General features: G+C 38.4%; 1 protein-coding gene across 3 annotated transcripts in view; it reads right to left on the bottom strand.

Annotated features, from left to right (window-relative positions):
* The window catches only part of eys (eyes shut homolog), a 268769-nt gene extending 245392 nt beyond the window's left edge, over positions 1 to 23377 (bottom strand). The window contains exons 1-3 of one of the 3 annotated variants that reach the window (XM_036126396.1): positions 23221 to 23377; positions 9331 to 10222; positions 7878 to 7994 (exon numbers count right to left, since the gene is read on the bottom strand). In XM_036126396.1, the coding sequence (XP_035982289.1) occupies positions 7878 to 7994; positions 9331 to 10075 (862 nt within the window). In that variant the 5' untranslated portion in view covers positions 10076 to 10222; positions 23221 to 23377. The remainder of the gene's footprint in view (positions 1 to 7877; positions 7995 to 9330; positions 10223 to 23220) is intronic. The other 2 variants (XM_036126397.1, XM_036126398.1) reach the window with 2 other exon arrangements.
* Between the last annotated feature and the right edge of the window lie 1698 nt (positions 23378 to 25075).

Raw genomic sequence — 25075 nt, 5'->3', positions numbered from 1 at the left:
TGTGGTTGGTGAAACTGTGCTTGGTAATTCAAGAAAATGTGATTAATCACAGTTTATGACTTATTAAGGAAGAGTGGTTACTTTTTCACATAGGGCCAGGTTGAACTGATTTGGATTTTTTTTTTTCTGTAGTGAATAAATATCACATTTCAAAACTTGCAAAATGTGTTTACTTGCTCATCCAAACTTTGATGTTGAAATGTATTGATCATCTAAAACATTTATGATTCAAAAACAAAAACAGAAATAAAAATGTGTGCTGGGGCTAATTAATTTTTCATGGCATTGTAATATATTTAAAATAGCAGCAATAAATACAGAAGAAAAGCTCAGAATTTTTTTATTTATTTTTTTCATATTCCTACACCGAAGTTCGGCTGTGGAAAAAATGGTTAATTTGCCAGTGGAGTCTTGCAGCTGCTGTCGTGTTTTAGAGCTGTGTGCCCCAAGCTTTTGAAGAAAAAAAATTCTTGGATCAAGTAATATTTAGCAATTATTTTAGTTCTTATTGACACTCAAGAGTGGAGTCCTGTTTGCATGACAACGATCCATTAAAAACAGGACTTTTGTTCCGTTTCTATTAACATGTTTACACAACAACATTCCATTTACAATCTCCATTTACAAGGCAACAGTAGAAACTTGAAAATGGTGTAATTGCCATACCGCTCAACTAGTGGCATTATGTTCTTTGACACTTAACATACACATTCATACTTCCAAAAAGCTACCGCAACTAATAAACATTTGAAATGGCAGAGAATAAAGTTTTCCTATGGACAGACAATGAGATTCAACTGTAGCTTAAGGTGAGTAGCTTTGAATTATATCTGTACCTAGCTGTGGTAACGTTCAGAACAGTCAGAAGCTAAACAGCTGCAATCTACTCTCTTTCTTTCTTGTGTTTTTTTTATGTTTGTTTATTGTTGACAGTCGTAATGTTGTGCCTGTGTACAATGATCTCAACTGATTTCCGTTATATTCTGCATTTTATGTTACCTTAATGGTTTCCAGAAGTGTCATCAGTTTTCTATTTTAGAATGTTTATATAACTATTGGGGCGGATAAGTCGTTTGGCACGACAACACCTGTGCTATCCTAGCGCAGCAGGTCATGGTGATACCACAGTAAATTGGGCAAAATTCTGCCCTGCGATGGACTGGCGACCTGTCCAGGTTGTACCCCGCCTCTCGCCCATTGACAGCTGGAGATCGGCACAGTCACCCCTCACAATCCCAGCAGGGATAAATGAGTTAGAAAATGGATGGATGGATGGACTAGGCTTTTTTTTTCCCCCTCGCCATCAAAATCTCTGCCAACTGGCACCAGAAAATGGTATTATTGGGCTTTCTTCATCTGGAAACAGATGCAAACAACACCTTACAGGCGCAGCCATGATGAACTGGTTGAACTCGCATGGCTGACGATACAGCAATCTGATATTGGCTGAGCAGCAAAACTCGAATCACGTGACCTCTTGGACCGGAGCGCAACAGTTTAGATTTTTTAATCGGCTATAACTTATTAATGTGCAAGTGAAAACGTGGGAACATTGGTGTTTTGAGATCACTGTGATGTGTAGCAACTTATCCAGTTGACTGAGCTGTCACAATCCAGCAAAGCCAACCGGCCCTTTTTTACATGCTCTCATGTGAACTATTACACAGTGTACTGTTAGTACCAAGTTCATGGAAGAGATGGAATGACAATGACTATTACTGATTGTGTGTAACATATGCAAATTATGTCCAGTGATCACTGCTTTCACACTATTAATTTTTGCATAAGATCTTGCAATCAGACTTTGATTTGAGTTAGACATGCTACAGAGACAGAAAAAATGCATCAGAGATGAGAAGACCAAAAGCAGTTTGTAAAAGAGGTAGTAATGGTCAACATGAATAAAATGAAATCATTATATTGAATAATATTTGATTAAACTGCATAAAAAAGTACTAATATGGGTTGTTACTGTTTAGATTATCTTTCATTGTTATTCTTACATTTAATCTTCATAACACACTTGAACAACTCACACCATTTTCACCCATAGCAGCTTAACCAGATGCAAGGTAATGTACGGTGATGTTGTGTGCAAAGGATAAAATTAGACTAAATTTACTGCAGGTTCAAGGTGAATAAAATTTTATGTTATTCCCTCATGAGAGTTTTCATTTTTTTGCGCTCTTCACATAGCGCTTGCACATTTATCTTTCCAGTGACTCTTTCTTTGCAGATTTTCTTTAATCCCCCTGCTGATACAAGTGCTTATGTCCCAGAGGCTCCTCGCAGCCTCCTCTGTGGGCATCAATCTTAATGTACACAACTTCAGGCTTTGCTTTTTGCATCACTTTTTTTACAATCTTCCAGAACTGGTTCACTTAAAGTTAAATATTTCTACAAGTCACTTTTACTTAAGATATATAATAATATAATCATATAACTAGGTGTCGTATAACTTCATTCCAGAGTATTTATGCTATAGACATGGATTTGTCTAACAATTATTTTTACCTATTTTCTTACTAATAATGTTAAGCTTTTGTAAACTGTGTCTCTCACATACATATACTGACTTACTCACATACATCACATCACGTAATTGAATAGTTTATTATAGGTAATAATTGCATATATCATGCAAATTAAAAAGGTCTCCAATCAATATTCCTTCCAACAAGATAATTACCGCTTAATGATTATGGCCCTATAAATGTGGTAATACCTTGCAACAAATACTCTGGAAGCAGTGCAGAGAAAGGACAAATCCAAAGAAAATCTTTTTTGAAACATCCCATGAGTTCAACTCATTATTCTATGCACACTGGCTTTGGCCTGTGAGGGCAGCCAGCAATGGAGCAGCCACTAAATTTCAGTTGATTAATGAGCCAAAGGCAACGGAGAGATGGAGCAAACACAAGCTTCACAGAACTCCCAAGAAGCTGATGGGACAGCACGACATCATGACGATGCAAAACATCCAGTGAGTACGGTTTACTTAAGAGAACAACATCAATTAAAGCACATTTGATAATCAAGTCCAATGAAGCTTATAACAGGAACACATTTATTGTTGAGAACAAAAATAATTGTTTGATTAAACTTACGGCTAGAATCACAAAAATTAATTTTCACTCACTATGCTTTTTTTAAATACTTTCTGTACTTTTGTTTATTAATTCTCTTTTACTTTAGTATCCTTTTAACCATGTATGTCTACAATAGCAGAAAAACATTTTAAAAGTTTCAAATGTACACTCGGCTGATACATTGCAATGTGAAGAACTAACAGTGACATTAACACCATTGACAAAATAAATTGTAAATTATTTAGGGTAACATATTATATTAGTAAATTCATTTATATAGATATTTTAGTGGTATATGCTTCTACTGCCTCTATGAGAACAATAAAAAAGGATAGACACGGACTAATAAAATGTTGTGTGTGGTACCAGATAACTTTGGAATATATTTGACTGGATCATGTCAGCATTAGGAGAGCAGTACAATAAACATTTGGAGTTGTATAGTAAGAAAATCCCACACAAGAGAACCAAAGAGACATTCTAGTAAAGCTGGGACTGAAAGAAATCTTATCAAGTTCATTGTTATCGAATATCACTGCATTGAATATCACTGCATTGAATATCACAGCAGTGTGACGCCTATTTTGTTTGCATTTTCATCAGGAAACTCAGTAGTTGTACATTGAGTAGATTGCCAGTCCAATGCAAATGAATGTTTTGTGACATACATTTCCACTTTCATTTAAAGTTTTGCCTTCAATCATTCCTAGACAACTGTTCTAGTTGTTTGTCCTTTTTGTTGAACTTAATTCTAAATAATTATTATAATGCTGATAATATAAAAAAACATTTATATTGTTGTCATCTTTAAGTTATTGAGAAGTACTTTATCACCTATAATCTAAAATTTGAACCTAAACCTTTTAAGTCCAGACCTTGTAGCTTTTTACCATACAAATTCAACTTATAATGCATATAAAGCACAAAATAATGAAGGTAAATGCAATCTTTCAGAATGTTGTTTTTGCTACCGTTACAAACGGCTGTACTAACACAGCTTTAGTGTTGACCCCTTAATGTTTGGCAAGGTTATTTTTGAATGTAGTTTTTCATTTTGTCCTGTATTATTCCAAAAAAAGGTAAAAAACAAAGCAACTGGACTTGTTTTCCGTAGCTGAAGACGTTTCGCTTCCTCTCCCGGAAGCTTTCTCAATTCAAAAAGTCTGGAGTAATGATGAGTAACAAGCTTTATACCATTCCAAACAAAGGCCTGTAATGGCTTAGATAACATGCAAATTCAACCGAAACAGGACCACCCCTTAGTAATGGGCGGTCGTTAAAACCATTAAGCCAGCGGAATGTTTTTGAGAGTTCAACTCTCAAAAACTTACAACACAGCTATAGGATTAATTCCAGCCAATCGTCAACTTAACTCTCACCCTCATTCAGGTGATTAAAACATTGTTCCTTTAAGCCAAGCCAATAACAACTCTAACGACTCCGCGTTACAGAGGAGTGGACCAGTTTCGGTCCATTCCGCTGGCTTAATGGTTTTAACGACCGCCCATTACTAAGGGGTGGTCCTGTTTCGGTTGAATTTGCATGTTATCTAAGCCATTACAGGCCTTTGTTTGGAATGGTATAAAGCTTGTTACTCATCATTACTCCAGACTTTTTGAATTGAGAAAGCTTCCACACTGACATCCCTCTCCCTAGAGACATCCTCCAGCTCATTCTGGGAGACCCCAAGGCGTTCCCAGGCCAGATGGGATATATAGTCCCTCCTGCGGCGGTCTGGACAAGGGAAAGTGACCTGTTGAAACATGAAGTGACCAGGGCGACATCTGGTGATTTTACATCTTGTGAGGTGGTGGATTTTTCACCCCCTGAACTGTGGTGATGAACCAGTGACGAAAGCAAGTACAGTGTGAACCAAGGTAACTTCAACTGCAATAGCCATTGTTTAATCCTAAATAAGCAGCACTGAGACAGTTTTGAGACAAATATGGCAGACGGCTGGAGGTGCGGCTAAAGCCACTCCCAGGAGGCATTCACCACCTTCTGGCTATAATGGGTCTGTTGAAAACCAAAAAGCAGAATAGAGTAGAGCCTGGCTGAGTGGACATGAGTGGGCAAAATGGAGTGTCTTATCCGCAATTGGTTCATTTGGTTTGGTTCCAGATTTTGTGACAGTGCCGGAGAAGGGTATGGGTGGGTGGAAAGTGGACTCAGGAAAAGAGGATGGAATCTAGCCAATATCTCCATTACTTGAGTGGCAACAGTTTCTAGTCTCTAATATCATAGTAACGTCCTGCTGGGGAAAAGCGTTTTGAGAAGAATTTAGATAGATGAAGCTTAACATCTAAAGGAGCCCTCTGGGATCCTGAAGATAATCTTTTCTATAACTCTGAAAAGGTGTCATCCGCTACTGAAGACCAAGACAAGGACTTTTTAAATGGAGGTTATAGAGGTGAGAGGATCTGTGACCAGAGTGAATTCACAGACAAAATGTCTATAAAAAAGTGGAGAAACATAAGAACTGTTTGAGCAGTGTTTTTGTGTGTTGGGTGTCAGCCAGTCCTAAACTACTTTTCCTGGATTTGTCTTTACTCATCCACCCTCAAAAACGTAGTCCAGAAAGCTTATGCAACAGGGTTTGCAGTCTTTGACTAGTTCTGACTTAATTACATTTGGTTTTAATCCTGCATCAATTAATGGTAGACTGGGGAACTGATCTTGGTGGACTCCAAAATCAGTTCCTCTAATCTTTTTCCTGGACTCCACCCACCAGTACCCCCTTATTTACTAGTGGGCAGGGGCTTTTGGGCAGATGGGACATGATGGAATCTAATGGTTTCCAAACACACGCAGAGCCCTGTGGATATGACAACTGGCAGGTGTTCTGGACCAAGAGAATGGACAATAGCAGCACCATAGTGTTCCTATCGTTTCATATGAGTCTCAATTTCTTTTTTTATTTGTATTTTTTATGCTATTTTTTAGCCTTTTACTTTTTTTCCACAATTTGTTTTTAAACTTTACCAGTTGTGGAGAAATGGGGTTTGTAATTAAAATTTCACATTAGCTTACTGATTCAGACATTTTGATAAGCAACCAAATGAAACTTTTTTTATATATGAAACTACTCCTTTATCTTTTTAAAATCAAATGAAGCATTCAGCTCAGCGTGCATCCAGTATGCAGAACGTAGAAGATCAAAGCAAAAATGATGACATTCTTTCACATAGATATTAAATTACATTGTGATTTTTCTGTTATAAATCAGAGTTGTTCTTTTCCACAGTTAAACTTACCTTCAGACAGCATTTATTGGTACATAGACAGAGTGGGTGGGGTGGGTATTTATTTTGTTTTTGTTTTTTTGGGGGGAGGGTGGGCCTAAATAGTAAAACAGAATAATATTGTACATTGGATGTAGATTTTGTATGGACATACGTTCTGAATAAACATATATATGCAAAAAAACGTACCTTCACACACTGCACTTGTTTATGTAATCCACATTTCAAGGGGAATTTCCTTTAAGGTCAGTTCTCTTTTAACTCATTACAATCTCAGGCAAAGCCATTCATTTGCGCACCTAAATTTAATGGGCTCATCCCTCACCCGTGCTCCACCTATCCCCAAACCCCAACTTTGAAAGACAGAGAAGCAATGGACAAATAACTCCGTTTTGGCATTTGCCTTACAAAATAAGAAAAAAATAACGACAGGATTAAAAGATGACTCTCTTGCTCTGCAGTGCACCCATAATCATCTCTTGTATGAAAGAATGCCAGAGAGTACTCCGAGCAACCTTGAAACCACATTTCTGAAATAATAAGCTGAAAGCATGGGTTGGACCCAGAAGGCAAAACTATGACACTTCAAAAATGCTGCCAAGGCAAAGTGTGCTGCAAACCAAACAATGAATCAATGTAAGGAGCCACCTGGAGGGGCTTAATCCAGAAGGTTCATTACATATGCTTTTCCTCAAGTTTTGATATTCAGGGCAGCCTGAAAAGTATCCATATCTTCTAGCCCAAGTGTTTGTGATACACATTAACCCAACTGCGTTTCGCTATGGTAGATTAAACTACATTATGACTGAAGCAGCAATAATATTCAATCTGCAAGGCCAGTAGAACATTACTGCCATCTAATTTTCATACATGAGCTTCCAGTACTTTGTTAAAATGACAACATGATAGCAGTTTGGTCTTTATAAACATTTTATAGTGAAGGAGAATTAGCATAAATTAGGACTTAAACGGCCACAGTGAAACAGAAAAAAAACTAAAACATTGGTCTTAATCATCATATTTTGCACTGCCGTTCTTAGCATAATTTTAGAAAGAGGAGACTTTTATATTAAGATTTAATTTTCACTGGGTGTGTTAATGAGGCACAAACTAAACATTTAATGTTTGGTTTGATACCCTTTTTGTCTTTTCACTCTGAAATAATTCAATTAATATCTCATTTTCAGTAGAAGCAATGTGTTGTAAATTACATTTAAACTGAAAGTTGTAAGCTTTTGTTTTAATAATTGTGAGATGCTTCATTACTTATCAGCTTAAGTCTTGGCCCTCAACAGCAGCATAACATGAAGAGTTTGATTTAACCCTGCTGCTACATATAGACATATTTTTTACCTCGTTAGTTATTAGCTATCATATAAAAGTATAATTGTTTTATATTTTGACAAAATTGACACTTTTTTCTGTGCTGGGAAGCATTAAAAAAAGTGCCTATTTTTAAGGAGTTGTTGTTAAAATTGCTGTATCATGTTGAAAAGGGTTGAAAAGTAACATCTGTATTATACTAAAATTCAGTAGAAAATTTTACCTGAACGTCCAGGCTCACAAATGCATTTGAAGGATGCCGATGACAGTTGAACACATGTCCCATTTCCACAAATTCTCTGACAGTTTTCTTTCCCTACGATTTCCGAGCAGTTGATGCCTATAAAAAAAAAAAATATAGCACACAAGTTTGCCTTTTTAAAGAAACACTAAATAATAGTTTTTTTATTCATCACAGCTATGGAAATTATTTGAGACAATTTTGTATGAAAATTTTATGGCCATTATTTACACCACCTTGCAAAAGTATTTATACCCCTTAAGTAATTTCAACCTTTTTGTCTTTCTTCAACTACAAACTTTGAGGAAAACAAGTGGGAATTTAGATGACAAACCAACACAAAATAGTACATCATTTTGAAGTCAAAAGAAAATATTAAACAGTTTTCCAATCGTTTTGCAATATATCTGAACGGTGTCATTTTTACTTGGCCCACTGAGTCAATTCTTTGTAGTACTGTCTTTTTTTGCCATTACTGCTGTAAGTCATGAAAGCCTCAATCCAGATTTTACTTGATAGAGTCTAAAATATGTTTGACTAGCATTCCTGTTGCGGCTTCACAACATCATGTTATCACCAGTATCTTTCACCATGGTAACGATGTTCAGAATAATGTGGTGTTGATTTTTGAATTTTGCATTTAGGGCACAAAGCAAACCTTTGGCCTTCTCTGACCAGAGCAACGTTTTGCACTTTTGCTTTGTGCCCTAGATGGCTTGTGTCAAGCTGCAAACAGGAGTTCCTATACATTTGTTTCAATAATAACTATCTTCTTAAAATTCTTCCCCAAAGGTCAGATGTGTGGAATAAATGGCAAATTTATTCAACAGGTTCTTATACCCGATCAGTAAATCTTTACAGCAGCTCTAGCATAACCTTAGGGCTCTAGGTCAATTCTCTATTTAATGCTCTTCTTGTCTGGCTTGTCAGTTTAGGTGAATGTCCATGTTATCTTGGGATTGCAGATTAGTCAAACTTTCTTCATTTTTAGAAGATGGTTTGGATAGTGTTCAAAGATGTTTAAAACTTTGGATATGTTTTATAACAAAACGCATTTTAATTTCCTCCACAGGTTGAGGACCTGCTTATCAGAGCAAGAACTGTGTGGTCTGATCCTTGGCCAAATAAAACGCATTGACACTCCTGGCTAAAATGTGTAATATATATATATATATATGTATGTATATAGTAAGGCACCATAAAGATGTTGGGCTTTAGCATAAATAAACCAATGTCATACAATGCTGAAGAGGTAAAATTATTGTAATTAATGCACACATTGCGGTATCTTGACACAAAACAGTCATTTAAAAGAAAAAGTGTCTTAATTTGTAAATAAAGTACAGAGTGATTTAAAAAAAAGGAATAATACATATCAACCTAAACTTGAAACAATTAAAGAGAGGCCACCTAGGAGACTGACATTTCTCCTTACCTGTAAAATGTGGTGGGCATAGGCATTTGTAGGGTCTGTTGTTTGGGTCAATGGATCCATTGCTCAAGCAGACTCCTTTGTTTTGACAAGGGTTATCCAAACATGCGTCAAACCTTTCACAGAACCTCCCAAAGTAGCGGTGGTTGCATTGGCAGTGGTAGGCGTCCTTGTAGAAATCTGTCCGGCAAACTCCATTACCCGAACAAAGTCTAAGAAGAGGCGAGGCCTGGCAGAGCTGTGTTTTAACAGACACATTGAGCCTTAAACCAAGCTTGCACAACTGCGAATCCCCTTCATGAAGTGCGATAAAGTAATGATGACCTGGAGTAATCCACTTGGCCTCAACATGCTCACTTTCATTTATATTGTGGGGGAACACAAACTGATTCTTTAACTCTGCATTTGTAATGCAGGTTTCAAAGTCCTCTCTTGACACGTTGAGGAGTCTGATGCCATACGACTTGAGAGTTTCATCAGCAGACATTAGCAGCCTGTCTCCATGTTGTAGCTGAAGTGGGCAAATCTGGGGGAAGTTAAAAGGCTGCTTGCTCACTTGGACCTCCCCCCGAGAACCCCAGCACTCCAAGCCACCCTTACAGATGTTTCCGATTAAAGTCCAATTCATTTGGATTGTGTGTTTTTTAAGGTGCCACTCTAGCGGCCCTTGTCTGTTGCAAACCGCGTGGCACTTGGTAATGTGGACGGCCTCAAAAACAGCAATCAAGCAGAACAATGATGCCCACATCTTTCCCCTTGGTTGCAATTAACGCATAATCAGCTGTGAAGCATTAAGAGGAACTCCATCAGGTTTAAGGATGACGTAAATGGACTGCTTTGAGTGTCATGTGGTTCTTTGGTACACACACTTCAGGTGAACAGGCATGGCACCGACCTGAAAAAAACAAAAAACAAAAAAAAAAAAAAAACATAAATTTTTGCAAAATTAATGAATTCGATTTTTTTTTTCTAACATTGCAAAAGAACTGACAGAGAGCAGAGTTTGAAGATCTACTGTAACACCAGACTTTTGTTGTCAGTCTGTTTAGCAGGAGTTGTCACAATCATGCGCAGTGCTGCTGACCACCAAGAGTGTCACAGCGGTCTCAGCCTCCCTGAGGTTTCTACAACAAGTGACAATGTCAGATAAAATATTCTCTCTCCCATCCCGGTGCCTGATACCTCGGTGTCGGGCAGTGAGATGAGTTAAAGCAGACAGCATTGTCTTTCTCCCTCAGGCCGTTTTCATATGTGCGCTCCAGATAAAACCAACAAAGTAGGGGAGGCTCACTGCAAGAAAAACTGCCCCTTGATCAGCTCACAAAGGCAGACATGAATAATTGCTTGCTGATAAGTAATAACACCCTGAATATGGAACACTGATATCAATAGAAGGGAGGAGTGATAAACTGAAAGAGATTGCAAGTATTGTCATTAGAGCTCTGTGGCGACTTAGAGAACGTAATTTATATGAGATGAGCTTGGCTATTGTGTTTCACTGAACGTATCAGGAAGCTGCACCTGATTTCTGAGGAGAGAAAAAAAATCCAATTATCTATTTCTAATATGTCCAAAAAAAAAAACTATTGTCATTGTATTAGTGTTTGGAGAATATTCACTATAAGCAGCGGCTCACGATCATTTTGCATTAAATTGATCTATTTTTTAATTTAACTTTTTTAAAGCTACTTTCAAAAGAATGTCTTTAATATGAAATGCCTCAATGAGGGTGATAACACTTTAGAGCTGTATTTCTCAGATCTAAACAGCACTTTGATGTTTTTTTTTTTTTTAAGGATGGTAACTTTACTTATTTTGTTCACTCTTATAACTCTTGTTATTGTCATTCTCTGCAAGCTCCTGGTTTCAATGAAAAAGCTCCAAAATCCCACTTTTTGGTATTGTCAAGCCCCAAAGGGACTTATTGAGAAGTTCTGGCACATCATTACCACCTACAAAGAGAAACATGCTACCAGCGAAGACTACCAACAACAACAACAGAAAGCGTTTTCAGACCTCCCTGAAAACTTTTGCTTTGTGTGTGATGGAAACAGAACCGTATTTGAAAAATAATTAACTGTCAGCAACACAATTAGTGAATAAAATTGGGAAACTGAGTTCTTATCAGAAGACATTTGTTATGGTTGCTTGCCATTTCTTTTCTTCACCGCAGATAGGGTTTCTAACCATTGTGCCGACAACATATTTCCTACCAACTATGTGTCGAATCGCACCCACCTAGCAGAGATTTTGCATTTGATTTCAGTTATTTAAAGTCATTTTCTATTATCTATGATAGAAAATTACCCAACCCACTGAGCCAGTGCTACCAGGGCATGTTGGCAATAACACTTTAATGGGGGGGTACAATAACTGTATACAGAAACTATACACGATTACAATAAATAAAGCAAATGGGCAAAGTTCTCCATCTCTCTTGTTTAAAACTTTCCCTTCCTATAAATTAAATCAAATCATACTGATTGGTCAAAACGTTTATATCAAAGGAAAGCCAGCAGTTTGCATCAAGTCTTGACAAGCAGCATTCATTCCTCCTGAAGGAGAGTAGAGCCACAGGGACAGTCGTCTGCATTGTCCATGGCTTTGCAGCAATCCCTTATACTGAGCATGCATGAAGCAACAGTGGAGAGGAAAACTCCCCTTTAACAGGAAGGAAACCTCCAGCAGAATCAGGCTCAGTGTGAACGGTCATCTGCCTCGACCAACTTGGGGTTAGAGAAGACAGAGCAGAGACACAAAAAAAGCACAGAAGCTCACTTTAATCCAGGGATCCTTTCTATGTTATATGGTAATGAAAAATGATCTGCCCCCCTAGATTATGTCACAGCTAACAGAACGCCAGACCAGGTATACCTACTATAAAGAGAAAAAAGACAGAGAACAAAAAGTTAAATGTTGTACAATTGGGCAACAGTAGGGGATCACCTATCCAATTTTACATTTTCAGCAGTTATTGCTGCCATTAACTTTATGTTCTCCCTCTTTTTTTCTCTTGTGAGAAGTTACACCGGTTCCGGTGTTTCCATTTAGCTGTGACATCTTATTGGAAGGGGGCTATTGACTGAGCAACTACAGCTATTAACTTGATGTTTTCTTTCTATAGAAAGTTTTATATACATTCAGAACTACAGTTAGCCCCAGTTCCACTGGCTTGTAATGGCCGCGCACCGCACAGCTCTGCCCACTTTCGACTGTTTTAGGAAGAGTGTTTTTCAGAACCAGCCAGGGTATTTGTGGCTCTGCTGAAGAGCAGGGTCAAACCGTGCTGGCTTGATAGACGTTTTGAGTGAACGCCCCTTTTTTCAGTGATTGGCCGCGGGGCGGAGTGAAAGGAGAACTTTTTCTCAGAGGAAGTCCAAAAAACTGAAGAGCAACACATTGATATTAAGGACCACTATGAACATAGTGGGTCAAAGCTTCGTGAGTTGCCCCACTGAAAGCAACTCAATCTCGGTACTCCGTCCGCTGACAGAGCAGCTTGCTACCTGGTAAAAATCCCACAATCAAACCGCTAAAAATATATATGTCACTGCGGTTAAAAATCCTTTAAACTATTAATGTGTTCTCCTCACTCCTGTCATGGCTGATCCAAAAGATATAATATAAAGCTTTTAATATTAACTAATTATCTAAAATCCCACGGGCGAAACAGTGGTATTCTTCATGAGCTCTGGGGAAACGTTTGAAGCTCGCTTCACTCCCCTGTATGTATGCAAGTAGTATGTATGTATGTATGTATGTATGTATGTATGTATGTATGTAAGTAGTATAAATAATGTGTTTCATTTAATAAATTCAGTTACTTAAATATGTTAACTTTTGAATCACATTAACTTCTCAGAACCACGGATACACAAAGGAATATGCAAAGTGACCACAAAGCTGGTCCAATCAAAATGAGCAAATCAACATAGAAAAGATGAGTATGTGAATGTTTTTTTTATCATTCCAGCTAACTTAATGCGAAAAGGAAATTTGTTTTTGTACTTCTGAATCCTACTTTGAAGGAACTTCAAACAAATTCACTTTGCAATGATTTGGATGCACCTTGGTAACTTTCCCGTAAAATAATCTCCAAAGAAAGACCTATCCACTTAGAACAAGCTCCTAGTCATGGTAAATCTCAGGTATGTCATGTGAACTGACCCTCCACATTGTGTTCATTTTGGAAAGTCTGAACAACAGAACACATCAAGTATCTCCTAACTCGCTCCACCTAGTGCCCGCTTACCAAAGCTTGGTTTTACCCAATCACCCTATCAAATGAAAAGGTTAGTGTTTTGCCCTCTGCTCTAATGAATTATGAGAGGTACCTGGTAACATTTGAGCTCAGTAAAGGACTGAGATGCAGCAAACGTCTTGACTTCATTTCACTTTATTCAAAAGAACGCTAAACCCTTCATTTGTGCTGGCGCAACACAGTTCTGACAAAAGCAGACGATCTCAGCATCATCAAACTCTCAATGAGCTGTAAATGGTACTCTATTAACAATGTTTTTAAATGGAACAACAACAAAAATATTAACTGTGAAATATGAATAATTTCATCTCTAACTATATTAATTATGAATTAATTAATTATTTAGCCCATCACATAAGCATCAGGCACCATGAGAAATTACAGAAAGGTAAGCCAGTCAAGGCACTGCTTGACATTCTTCTTTCAAAGAAGGAATTGTGAATTTTGACATAACAGATGTGATAAAAGAAACTCCGTGTTAGCCTTCCTGCGCTGCCATTTTTATTTTGGTTCAGCTGTGGGCTCGGCAGCTCTAATCACAGCTGGTATGTCCCGCCTTAAACCATAACACGGCAACATGATTGGCCCGAACAGTTTTTGGTTCGGTCACAAACAGTTGAAGCCGGAGCGGTACAAGATGGATTGTCATGTGTTTGTGAATGCACAAATACTGCGAGAATTCAGCTTGCAGGCAATGTTAATTGTGCGTGACTATTTGTCCAATACCAGTAATTTAATTACTGCAAGAGATTGTGACTCGTTGAAAGGATTAAAAAACTATGGAGTTCAATCATACATGCTGGGATTTTATATTGCTGTATTGTAATAAAAAACATAATGTAATTAACATACATGTTAAAACGTAAATTAAAAATTGCAAGAAAACAACGTATTGATATAGGGTGATTTAATGGCTTTAAAACTAGTATAAAGAAAAGTAATGGAAAAAAAATGTAAAAGGTAAGGAACCGAATATCTATTTTATGTACATCCTAAGCGTTTTTGAAAAATATTCAGTAGGCTAGTTTTCCTTCATGTCAGTTGGTAGAGGGTTACGTTATTTTGAGGGTGTAGTTAACACAAGCTATGTTATCTGTCTTCTTACAGCTGTGGTAAGGAACCTTTTGTAAACTGGCAATAAAAGACCACACTGGCCTGGAGGGCTATATAAACACAAGGACAGTCTGTAATGCAACTCTGTCCAAGACCATTAAAGTGTTTACATGTAAGAATGGGGACCTAAAAAAATCAATTCTGAGTTAGACAGGAAGCCGGCACAGCAACTAAAATTGGAATAATTTGCTCTCTTCTAAAGGTTCCGGTCAGGAGCCTAGCTGCAGAACCATGAATAAGTTTGGATCTTTTTGATAGGTCAGTTGGCTTGAAAAAAAATTATTTATCAGGTAAAAAAATAAATACATTTGGAGACCTTATTTCAAATCATAGACAATAGGACCCAGAGTCATGATCTCAGATCCAGTGAGTTTACTCCTATTTCACTTATATGGCTAAATAATAGCTTTTCTCTTTTATTTATTCTAAGCCTTAGAAGACTACGGCTCACCCATTTCCTTATTTTGCTTAACAGCTAGTGATTGGATTTAAGGTAACTGAACCACTTGGTTCACCAGAGATGTAACGGTAGGGAAAATAACAATGGAAATATGTATGAAGTAGTTTCAACAGCTGACTTCCTGCCAGCCATCCTATGAGATCTCCAGAAGCAACTGAAAACCAGACAGTGTTGCTGGAGCAACACCACAAAGGTGTTGCTTTTCACTCCTAATTAATTTTCTGTCTAATTGTAAACTGTGGAAATAAGAGATTGAATTATCTTTCATCGTTTATGGTTCATTATCCCGTAAAGATAATGGTGGGATAATAAAACAGAAATTATCAGGCCAGAATTATGTTTACGGTATCAGGAGTATCACAGAAGGACTTACTCAATTCAACACTTGCACACTGTCAACACTGGCTATCACTTAAATCAATTTAGTCTGTGTTACTTTTAATTTCCCTCAAGAAGCAGTGATTTACTATTTCAATCTGAAAAACTCACACAGAAAGAAAAAGACAATTAGAATAATTTTATTGATACAATTATTTTAAGACGACGGCGCTCAGACCTCGGCAGGAAACATTAGCGCTGAATTTTACTTTAATAAGCAAAAGCAGGTGTATGAGAACAGGGATGTTTTCCCCAGGCCTGAAACTGGTGGTGGAGTGGAGATGGACAAAGTTGGTTCAGTCCATAGACGCTGGTTGGCGAGACGATCTGCTTGAGCTGTATTGGTGAGATCCAGTAGACTGCGTGAGCTGAAACTAGTGCTTCACTCAGAGAGAGCTTGGGACCTGGAAAGATAGATGTCCAGCTTGGATAAACACAGGTTTGCATGAACCTGTCCATGATGAGCAAGCATGAAGCGACAGTGGAGAGGAAAAACTCCCCTTTGGGAAGAAACCTCTGGCAGAACCAGGCTCAACATGCCGGTCTTCTGCCGGACCAATTGAGATGTGATAGGTAATGTAGTAAGAGTCCGGGAGGACTTACACTCTGATAGGGACGAGGTTGAAGGAGTACCATGGAAATGCCAGAGATGGAGCTTGGCTACGATGGTGGAGAAGGGGATGGAGGTGGGTTGAATCAGGGTCATCTGAGTCAAAATCAGACATAGCGCAACCACTGCTTGTGCTTTAGCTGGGTAGTAGGCTGAGTTGTGGATTTGAAGACCTTTTAAGATGAACTCTGGATGCTGATTGGGCTTCGTGGAGGTGCGGTTCAAAGCTGATTGGCTTGCGTCAGAGGTGGATGAGCCTCTGATTGGATGAGGGTAAGTAATTCAGTTTCTTCAGTTGAACTTCTGCCTAGGCTTGATTTATTGGACACCACCAGGCCATGGCTAAGCCTACTGACAATTGTTTTACTAACGTGCGATTGGCATCTTTTTTACGAAACCTAAACTGCATAAAAATGTCTAAGCCCATTCACAAAATTAGTAAGTGTATCCATAAACTTGAAATGTGACATGTTTTGCTTGGTTTTAATGACTTTAATGGTTAAATAAATAAATTAAAAGTTAAAAGAAACCACCAAAATTGCCTACCTTATCGGTTATAACAGCTGTGTTTTATGTACGCCAGTGAATGTTTCTGGTAAACCAGTTATGAGATGGACAACACCGATATGATATACACCATATCGGTGTATGAAATCTATCGCAACCAAAGGCATTCCTGATTTGGACAACATTTACTCTTCGGTATCTGCTATGGGCTTAGTCCGACAATAACTGTCAACTTTTCATTACAAGCTTCCCCATCTTAAGTCACTAAGTGCTTTTCATATTTGCTTTCTCTAGTATTCCCGTTTGTGTCACCATTGTTATGCTCATTGGTTGACATTAAAGATGAGCTGAGCTTATTTTTCAGGGCATCAATGGAACCACACTTTCATGCTTTCTAATGATACCAACAAGAGGCACCATGCATAAAGAACATGGTGCCTGGCCGAGCTCCACTGGACTACCCCATAGCAGATGTCATTTTTGTTTAGAAACATGGTCACCCAGATGGACATAGTTTGTCTAACCTGAAATGTATGTTCTGAACTAGTTTAAAAAATAATATAAAATCCCAGTTTTAAGAAATGTATTAATTTTTTTCCTTTTACTATTGCTTTCTTAGACCCGGACAACTGAGAATTTGCACAGGCATATTGCTTTATTTTCCTTTATCACAAAGTCCTCACTCCTTGTTGTGAGCTCTAGCATCTCAACCATGCAAATTAAATACATTCAAAGCAGGCATGAAGGGCATTGGAAGTCTATTCAACAGGCTAAATATATTATTTCCATGCTCGGCACTTGAAATATTATATCTTCCCAAATATTGTGTCCAAGCTGTCTCTTGGGATTGCAATATTACACAGACTGATAATGTGATGATGACTGCAATTGGATATATTGTGCAGCTCTTAATTTGAACTAAATGTTCATAGACCACAAACAGCGCAAGTTATTTGTTTAAATGCATTTAATCAATAAAAAATAATGAATGTCTTGTTTTTTTGGGGTAGTTGACCTGCTGATCACTGCGTAGAGCTGATCCAGGGAAAATTGGATGATTCTGATCTCTAGTTTCTAAGACACAGCTGTGAATAAGTTTTACTCTCCTTTATTATGAACCGAAATACTTAGAGGCTATTTCAACCCACTTAGTTTGCATAATGCAATTTAAATCCTGAAGCACATTATTCTATCTCAATTGAGGGGTAGTTGAAATTCATTTAATCTGAATCTCATTCAAAATAATTTCATACTGTAATTCTGCAGAATCTTTACAATTAGCACACATTTAAATAAATTTTGCTTAAACATGTGATTCAGGAATATTTAGACGGCTATTGACCAGCGATGATTAAACTGAAGGCTACAAACAACAGTGGTTTCTTTGGAACAGGAGTCAGAATCTCAGAAGAAAGGTTAGGGAAGATGGGGTCAACTGATTGTTGCAGAGAGCACCCTCCTATCCATAATTTGAAGTTCAACCCTAAAATTACCATGCCAGTCACACGGGTGCACAGAGGGCAATAGATCAAGGGAGTGTTGTAAATTCTCACTTGGCTGATAACTAAGAGAGACACAAGGAGGATGCAACAAATTATCACATCAAACTGGCGGGTTGCGTGTCAGTTGCTGTCTGTTACTTGAGATAAAATGGGATGCAATTGCTATAATGCCACTTCAAAGGGGAAAAAAATGATCAAAAACATTAATCAGCATATTTTTTCATAACTTAAAGTCCCTTTGTAGCATAAAAGGATTAGCTTGGCTCTTCAAATATGAATATTTGCTTAATTTAAGCAATTCTCTGCATATAACTACTCATTGTGGCATAAAAGATAAAATATTTAATAAATAAATGAACTCCTGCAGAGCTACAGGTTCCATTCTATTACCATATACAAATACAGTACATGCAACTTAATCCAAAACTAGGCCATTTCTAAAGAACATTTAGCTAACTTACCACCTGATGAAAAACATTGCGCTTTCATTTTTCTTCAGAAGTAGCAAAAGTTTGGCTCATTAAGCTGTCAGTGCACCGCATACAGACAGTGATGAAGATGGGGCCAAGAGAGTGAGGTGCAGATGCTAGTTACAGCACAATGGCACTTATGCAAAAATGGGGACACGCAGGTGTAAGTTGAGGTAAACATTGCTGAGATAAATAGTGCAAGCCTCCTTGCATATGGTAATTTCTCATTATCGCCAGCTTCATTCAGAACTTCTTACACCCTGACAGCTGCAGAGACTGGATCCTGGTGGTGTTTTCTGTGGAAAACTGAGTGTACTATACTACTGTTTTGCCTGCTATGGGACTAGTGAGGACTTTTCAGAGGTTTACATTTGTACTGTCAGAAAAAGGTAGAATATAATTTTGAATTCCAACTGACAAAACTGGGTGCTTTTCTGTCGTGACTCTATGAAAGTTCATCGAGATTTATTGAACCCTTTAAAATAGGAATTATTTTGTAGTAAAGCTGCTAAAATGGCAAAACCTCTCTTTCAAATAATTAGTGCAGAAAATAACTGAAGAAAACTCATGAACTTCATGATGTCCAGTATAGGTTTTTGAGAATAGTTCTTAACCATTTGCCATCATAATGCCAATCAACAAACGTTTACTGTGGGAAAAAAAATAACATACATATAGCTTATGGAGCTTTTGTCACCCAAGAATGTCTCATTTCAAGCAAAAAAACATATTTTAAAAAAAGCTGGCACAGAGCTCATTCTTTATTTCACACAAGAGTGAACCTACATCTGTCTTTAAAGCTGATAATAGGTGATGATATCCTATTGGACAGTAGGCTAAAGCAGAAACAGTCAAATGTCATCATTAGATGTGTTAGACTTCAGACCTGCTTCTGAGCTTAGAAAGTAAGAGAAACTTTTATCAAGATTTAATTTTGAATGATAGAACAAAAAAAAGGATCATTACTTGACAATACAAAGCATATTCACTCAGGCCACTAGCAGGTAAGCTTGGAAGCTACAGAAGTCAGTTTAAATTTCGGTGTGCTACTAGAAGCGGGATACCACTGAGACAACGCAGTGACATGTCATTGCAGAGGCACAAGAGGACTGCTGGACTCGTCACTTGTGCTCCCATGGTTGCTTAGTGGATCCCCGCAAAGCAGTATTACGTAACACTGATGAGCCTCCACGCTTTTATACCTCCAACAATGGAGCCCAACATTGAATTTCTGGATTGAAATGCAGCAATGCAGGAAGCCGACGCCATAACCTTCTTCTACCTCAGATACAACAAAGTGCTGCAGTAAACGTGTCATCTCCATCAGACAACTTTTGTTTTGTTCAGTGCTCTCTATAAACCAAAGGAATACTTAAAAGTGCTCTGAATGAAGGAAGTTTCAAGAACTTCTTATCTACATTTGAGAGGGAGCGGTTAGATTAGCTCATCAAGAAGCCCGGCTCCGTTGTAGGATTCCCCCCTCGGCCCAGTGCCGGTGTTGGGAGGCAGAACAGCTCTGGCATAAATAGCGTCATTGTTGGGCAGTGTCTTCCACCCCATTGCATGAAGCTGTTTCAGAACTGGAGAGCTCTTTCAAGGAGAGACTGCTGCATCCTAAATGCATAAAAAGGAGCGCTATCGCAAATCTTTGCTCCTAGCAGCTGTTCGACTTTATAAACCTCACTGCTCCCAACAAACTCAAGAAGATGTTTACATCCTTGCTGTTAATTACATTCCTATTTTCCTGTAAGTAGTCTGCTGTTGTTTTGATATGGACAAATATACATTTTTTCTTTTTTAATTACCACACTCAGTTACACACTTCTTTGAATCTGAGTATGCATTTTTTTTTATTATGCTATAAATGTGCCCTCACTGTACAGTCTCTTATTCCTCTTTTCTGTATTTTTTTTATTTATTTTTTTGTCTTCGGAGAGGATCTGCATGCTTCCATTTGCCGGTCACTTTACTGCTGCTACACCTGAATTTCCCCACTGAGGGACAATATAGGATATTTCCTTTCTATTCTAACATAACACCTCAAATCATGTTTGAGGGTTGAATTAGCCCAGAGCCAACAGCAGCACAGCTCTGCCAAGCATAACTTCACGTTGCCTGCTCTGTTTTTTTCTTTTTCTTTGAGGCAGTACCTTTATCAGTCACTAGCCCCTGTGGTATATTGTAGCGAGCTTCCTATTTATGCAGTGCTCTGGAGGAGAACCACAGTAAGGTATAGCTGTGTGCTGTTTGTTTGCAGCACTTGCACAGCGGTTGTGGGAATTATGTGCACTCTTTGCCACACAAAGCCATAAGAAAGCCCACTTAGGAAAAAAAAAAAAAAAAACACTCCCCAGTGCAATATGGCCATGGATATCAAAATCAAGGGTATGTATTGCACCTGCAGACCAGAAAATGACTTCATGAGTTTCCAACTGTATTGGAGAGGTCAATGCATATATTAAACTTTTTGCTCCAATACGTACCTAAATCCCTTTCCTTATTTTTCTGCCAAAAAAAAATTAATTAATGCAGACATTTGTAAAATATATTACATATTTTGAAAAAGGTGTACATAAAGTGAAAATATAAATAGATGATATTTAAATACTACACCAGTCAGACAAAACGTGATGACAGAATGAGTAACAAGGATTGCCGCTTTGTCGTGTTGCTCGTTAGTGAGAAGGATATCTTAGACAGTAAATTAAAATTTTCCCCACAAAGTTGATGTATTAGAAGATGGGAAGAAGGGCAAATATGAGAATGTGAGCGTGCTTTGCGAGGGCTGGAATTGTGATAGCTTGATGACTGAGTCACAGCATCTCTAAAACTTCAGCTGTTGGGGGTGTCCCTAATTTGCAGTGATCAGTATCTGTATAATGGATATTTGCATCATGGACCTGCAGGGGTTTTTCTCTGTACATCTGTCACTGCATACAGTCAGCATCCCACAACCCCAAATACTAATCCCAACAAGAACTCACCTATTATTATAAAGTTTGAAACAGTACATTTGCAAAGTGTAATTGTACAATTGAAATGTATTTGTTCATATATCCAATTACATAATGTGATTAATTTATGCTGTATGGAACTAGCAGTGGAAAACATAGCTCAAACAACCAAAGTAAGTCCAGGGATAATGTCAACTTTTGTGTTTTACAGTCACTGGCAATCTAACTTCCGTTTAAAATTTAAAATCCCAACTCTTATCATAAAAATGAGCTTTTTTTTTTACAAACAACAGAATATTCAGCTTTTCCTGGCGCATAAAAGGGAACAGTGGGGTTACAAAGTGCATCACAGTTTCTTGCACGGCTTGCAACCTGTAATGGTGTTTGTGCTGACCCCTGCCCAGTGCCGAAAGCGCCAAGGCGGATTGTGCGACCGTTAGAACTGGACAACAGAGCAGTCGAGGATGATGTCCTGGTATGATGAATCATATTTTCTTTTACATTATGCGCATTGCTGGGTGCGTGTACATAAATTACCTAGGGAGCACATGGCACCAGAATTCACAATAGGACAAAAATGGTAAGCCAGTGGAGGCATAGTTATGTTGTTGAGCAACTTCTGCAGGGAAACCTTTAGTGCTGACATCCGTGTGTTAATGACATCCACGGGTGATACATTTACATTCACCACCTACGTGACCATAATTGCAGCCTATCCGCACCATTTCATGGAGAAAAAAAAAAAAAGGATCCTGAGGTGGATGTGGCCTCTTTCAGCAGGATCATGCACCCTGCCAGCAAGCAAAAAGGGAGCACAATAACAAATTTGAAGTGCCGACTCGCCCTCTAAACAAAACTGTGAATATGTGGGATGTGCTTCAGAATATTCCAATCCGTGGAGGCCACCAAGGGTCTGCAGGACTGTTTTGGAAGATTGTCATAATATTATGGCTGATTGGTGTATGAATTAAAAACATTACAACAATTGATGTAGTGTAAAATAAAATTAGGGTTAGGGTGTTTTTTGCAATTCTGTTAAAACAGGTCGCTTGACATGAGCAAAACGTTTTCCTCATTAATCCTTGAAGACATCCTGAACACGTCCTGATGCTGAGCTCCATTAGCATCCCACACTGTGTGAGACGAGAGTGTTTGATTATCGATCGCCTTCAGCAGTGTGGAGGAGGACGCCTCACTCAGAAACTCCCTGTAGATTCACATCAAGACTCTGCAGGGGTTATTGGTGAGTTTACACCATAACGTCTCTGTCTGCAGCTCCCGAGGCTTTACCTCATTGAGCAGGTAAGCCTTAATGTGTGAGAGTTTAAAGGACTTTTAATCAGTTTTGGTTGGTCAAAGTCAACCCTGGGCTACGTCCACGCGCGTAAAAGTCGGGCAAGGCAAGTAGCCAAACAACAACAACAACAACGGTAAACAAGAGCTTTGCTTGTAGCATCACACTAACCCGACGCGTCTGTCTGCAATTCTGAAAACGCTGGGCTCGGGATTTACCATACGGTAATCTGACATCTAGGGTACGCACATGGACCATCTGCTGCATTCAACGGTGCAAACTGCGCCTCAGCTGCTCAAAGTTAATTACTCTGGTAAGTTTGCTCTGCAAGGGTGCATGCTCACCAACAGGCTGCAAATGGGTTCCGCTCGCGGACGGAGACGTGTAACATCGTTTTGGGAGAGCGGGGTTCGGATTCGGAAGGCTGCGGAGACGTGTCTCTCCGTGGGGAGTGACAGACGGCTCAATCGGCGTCCGCGCGCGCGCGCGCGCCGTGAGACATGTCGCTAAAACTGTGATCAGACGCTGAGGTGCTGGGGGCGCGCGCCCTCTGTCACAGGGCAGAGCTGCGCGAGGCGGGGCGGGGACGCGAGCTGCCTGATTGATTATTTAATCAGGCTTAACCAAAGATTCATTAGCAGAGTGCAGTCATTATCCTGTGTAAACAACTGAACCTGTTACAGTAAATGAAAACTAACATGATAGATAGATAGATAGATAGATAGATAGATAGATAGATAGATAGATAGATAGATAGATAGATAGATAGATAGATAGATAGATAGATAGATAGATAGATAAGCTACCTAGTTATTGATTGGGGTCCACCTGCATCAAGTTCAGTTTCAGTAAAACTATAGCTGTTCTGTGAAGGCCTCAGAAGTTAATGAATAATAATAACTTTTATTTATAATGCAGTTTACATTTCAAATACAATCTTAAAGTTCTACAATAGCAGGGGGTTAAAAACAGTTTCCAAAGTATAATAAAAACAAAAAAACATAATAAAACACCATGAAAGCAAAATTTAAATCATACGTACGTTTGAAATAGGAATGTCTTTAGGTGCTTTTTGATTAGAGAAAATTGCTTCACAAAATAGTGAAAAAGAAAAAAAGCTGTGCAGTTATTTAAAGCCGGGGTCAGAACAAAACAATACTCCAAGTTTTGAACATCTCAGTGAACACTGTTTAATTGGAAAGAGTGTGACACGACTGGAAACATACCAAGTCGTGTCAGTCCACCTAACTTGACAGGCCAGGGCAAAGAGAGCAGTAGCCTACTCAGCGAATCAGCTCACAGGCAAGTGGTAACTCATGAGGAGCTGCAGAAATCCACAGCTTAGGTGGAATAATGCATTGACGTGACAATTATTAGATATGCTTTCTACAAATTTTGGCCTTATGGAAGAGTGGAGGGGGGTTTAATGAAGCTGGTGAGGAGGAAATGGCACAGGACATTTCTGGAAGAAAATCCATTAAAGGCTCAAGGAGAACTGACTGCAGGGCAGATGTTTATCTTATATCAAGACACTCCTAAGCTTACAGCTACATAACCTCCAGACCAAGGTCCACGCAAAAATGGAGCACTTGACTTGGCAAGACTTGAAAACTGATCCTCACAGATGTCCTATAGCCAATCTGACTAAAATTGGGTATTTTACAAATATTAATGGGTACAAAAATGATCTAGATACGCAAAGCTGGAAAACATACCCCATAAGACTTAAGGGAATAATTGCAACAGGCTGTATTATAGCATATGTACTCAGGGGGGTTGAATACAAATGCAAACCACACTTTTCAGGTGTAGTTTAGTCTAAAAACCTTTGAAAACCATGTATTCCTTTTCTCCAATTTCAACAGTCAGTCTACTTTGGTCTGTCACCTAAATTCCAACTAAAATATATCAGGGTCAGTGGCTGTACTATGAAAAAAAAAGTGTGGAAATTGAAGAGATAAATTGTTTTTTTTTTTCTTTTATAACACCACATTTAAATAAAATTACTACTGAGCCAGTATAGTATAAAGCTAGTTTCATTGTAGGTGTATTTTATTTATTAAATTGTAATTAACTTTATAAAGCACAGCTTTGATAAGGGTGGAATAAAATAGTCAAACTTCAGTCTGGTGATGAGGACAAACACACTAACAGAATGCACAACTGTATCCGATCAATAGGGCAGAATGTTTTTTTTTT

The sequence above is a fragment of the Fundulus heteroclitus genome, chromosome 22, assembly GCF_011125445.2.
Source record: "Fundulus heteroclitus isolate FHET01 chromosome 22, MU-UCD_Fhet_4.1, whole genome shotgun sequence".
Taxonomy (NCBI): Eukaryota; Metazoa; Chordata; class Actinopteri; order Cyprinodontiformes; family Fundulidae; genus Fundulus; species Fundulus heteroclitus.
The sequence above is the reverse complement of the archived record's forward strand: the minus strand, read 5'-3'. Positions and strand labels throughout refer to the sequence as shown.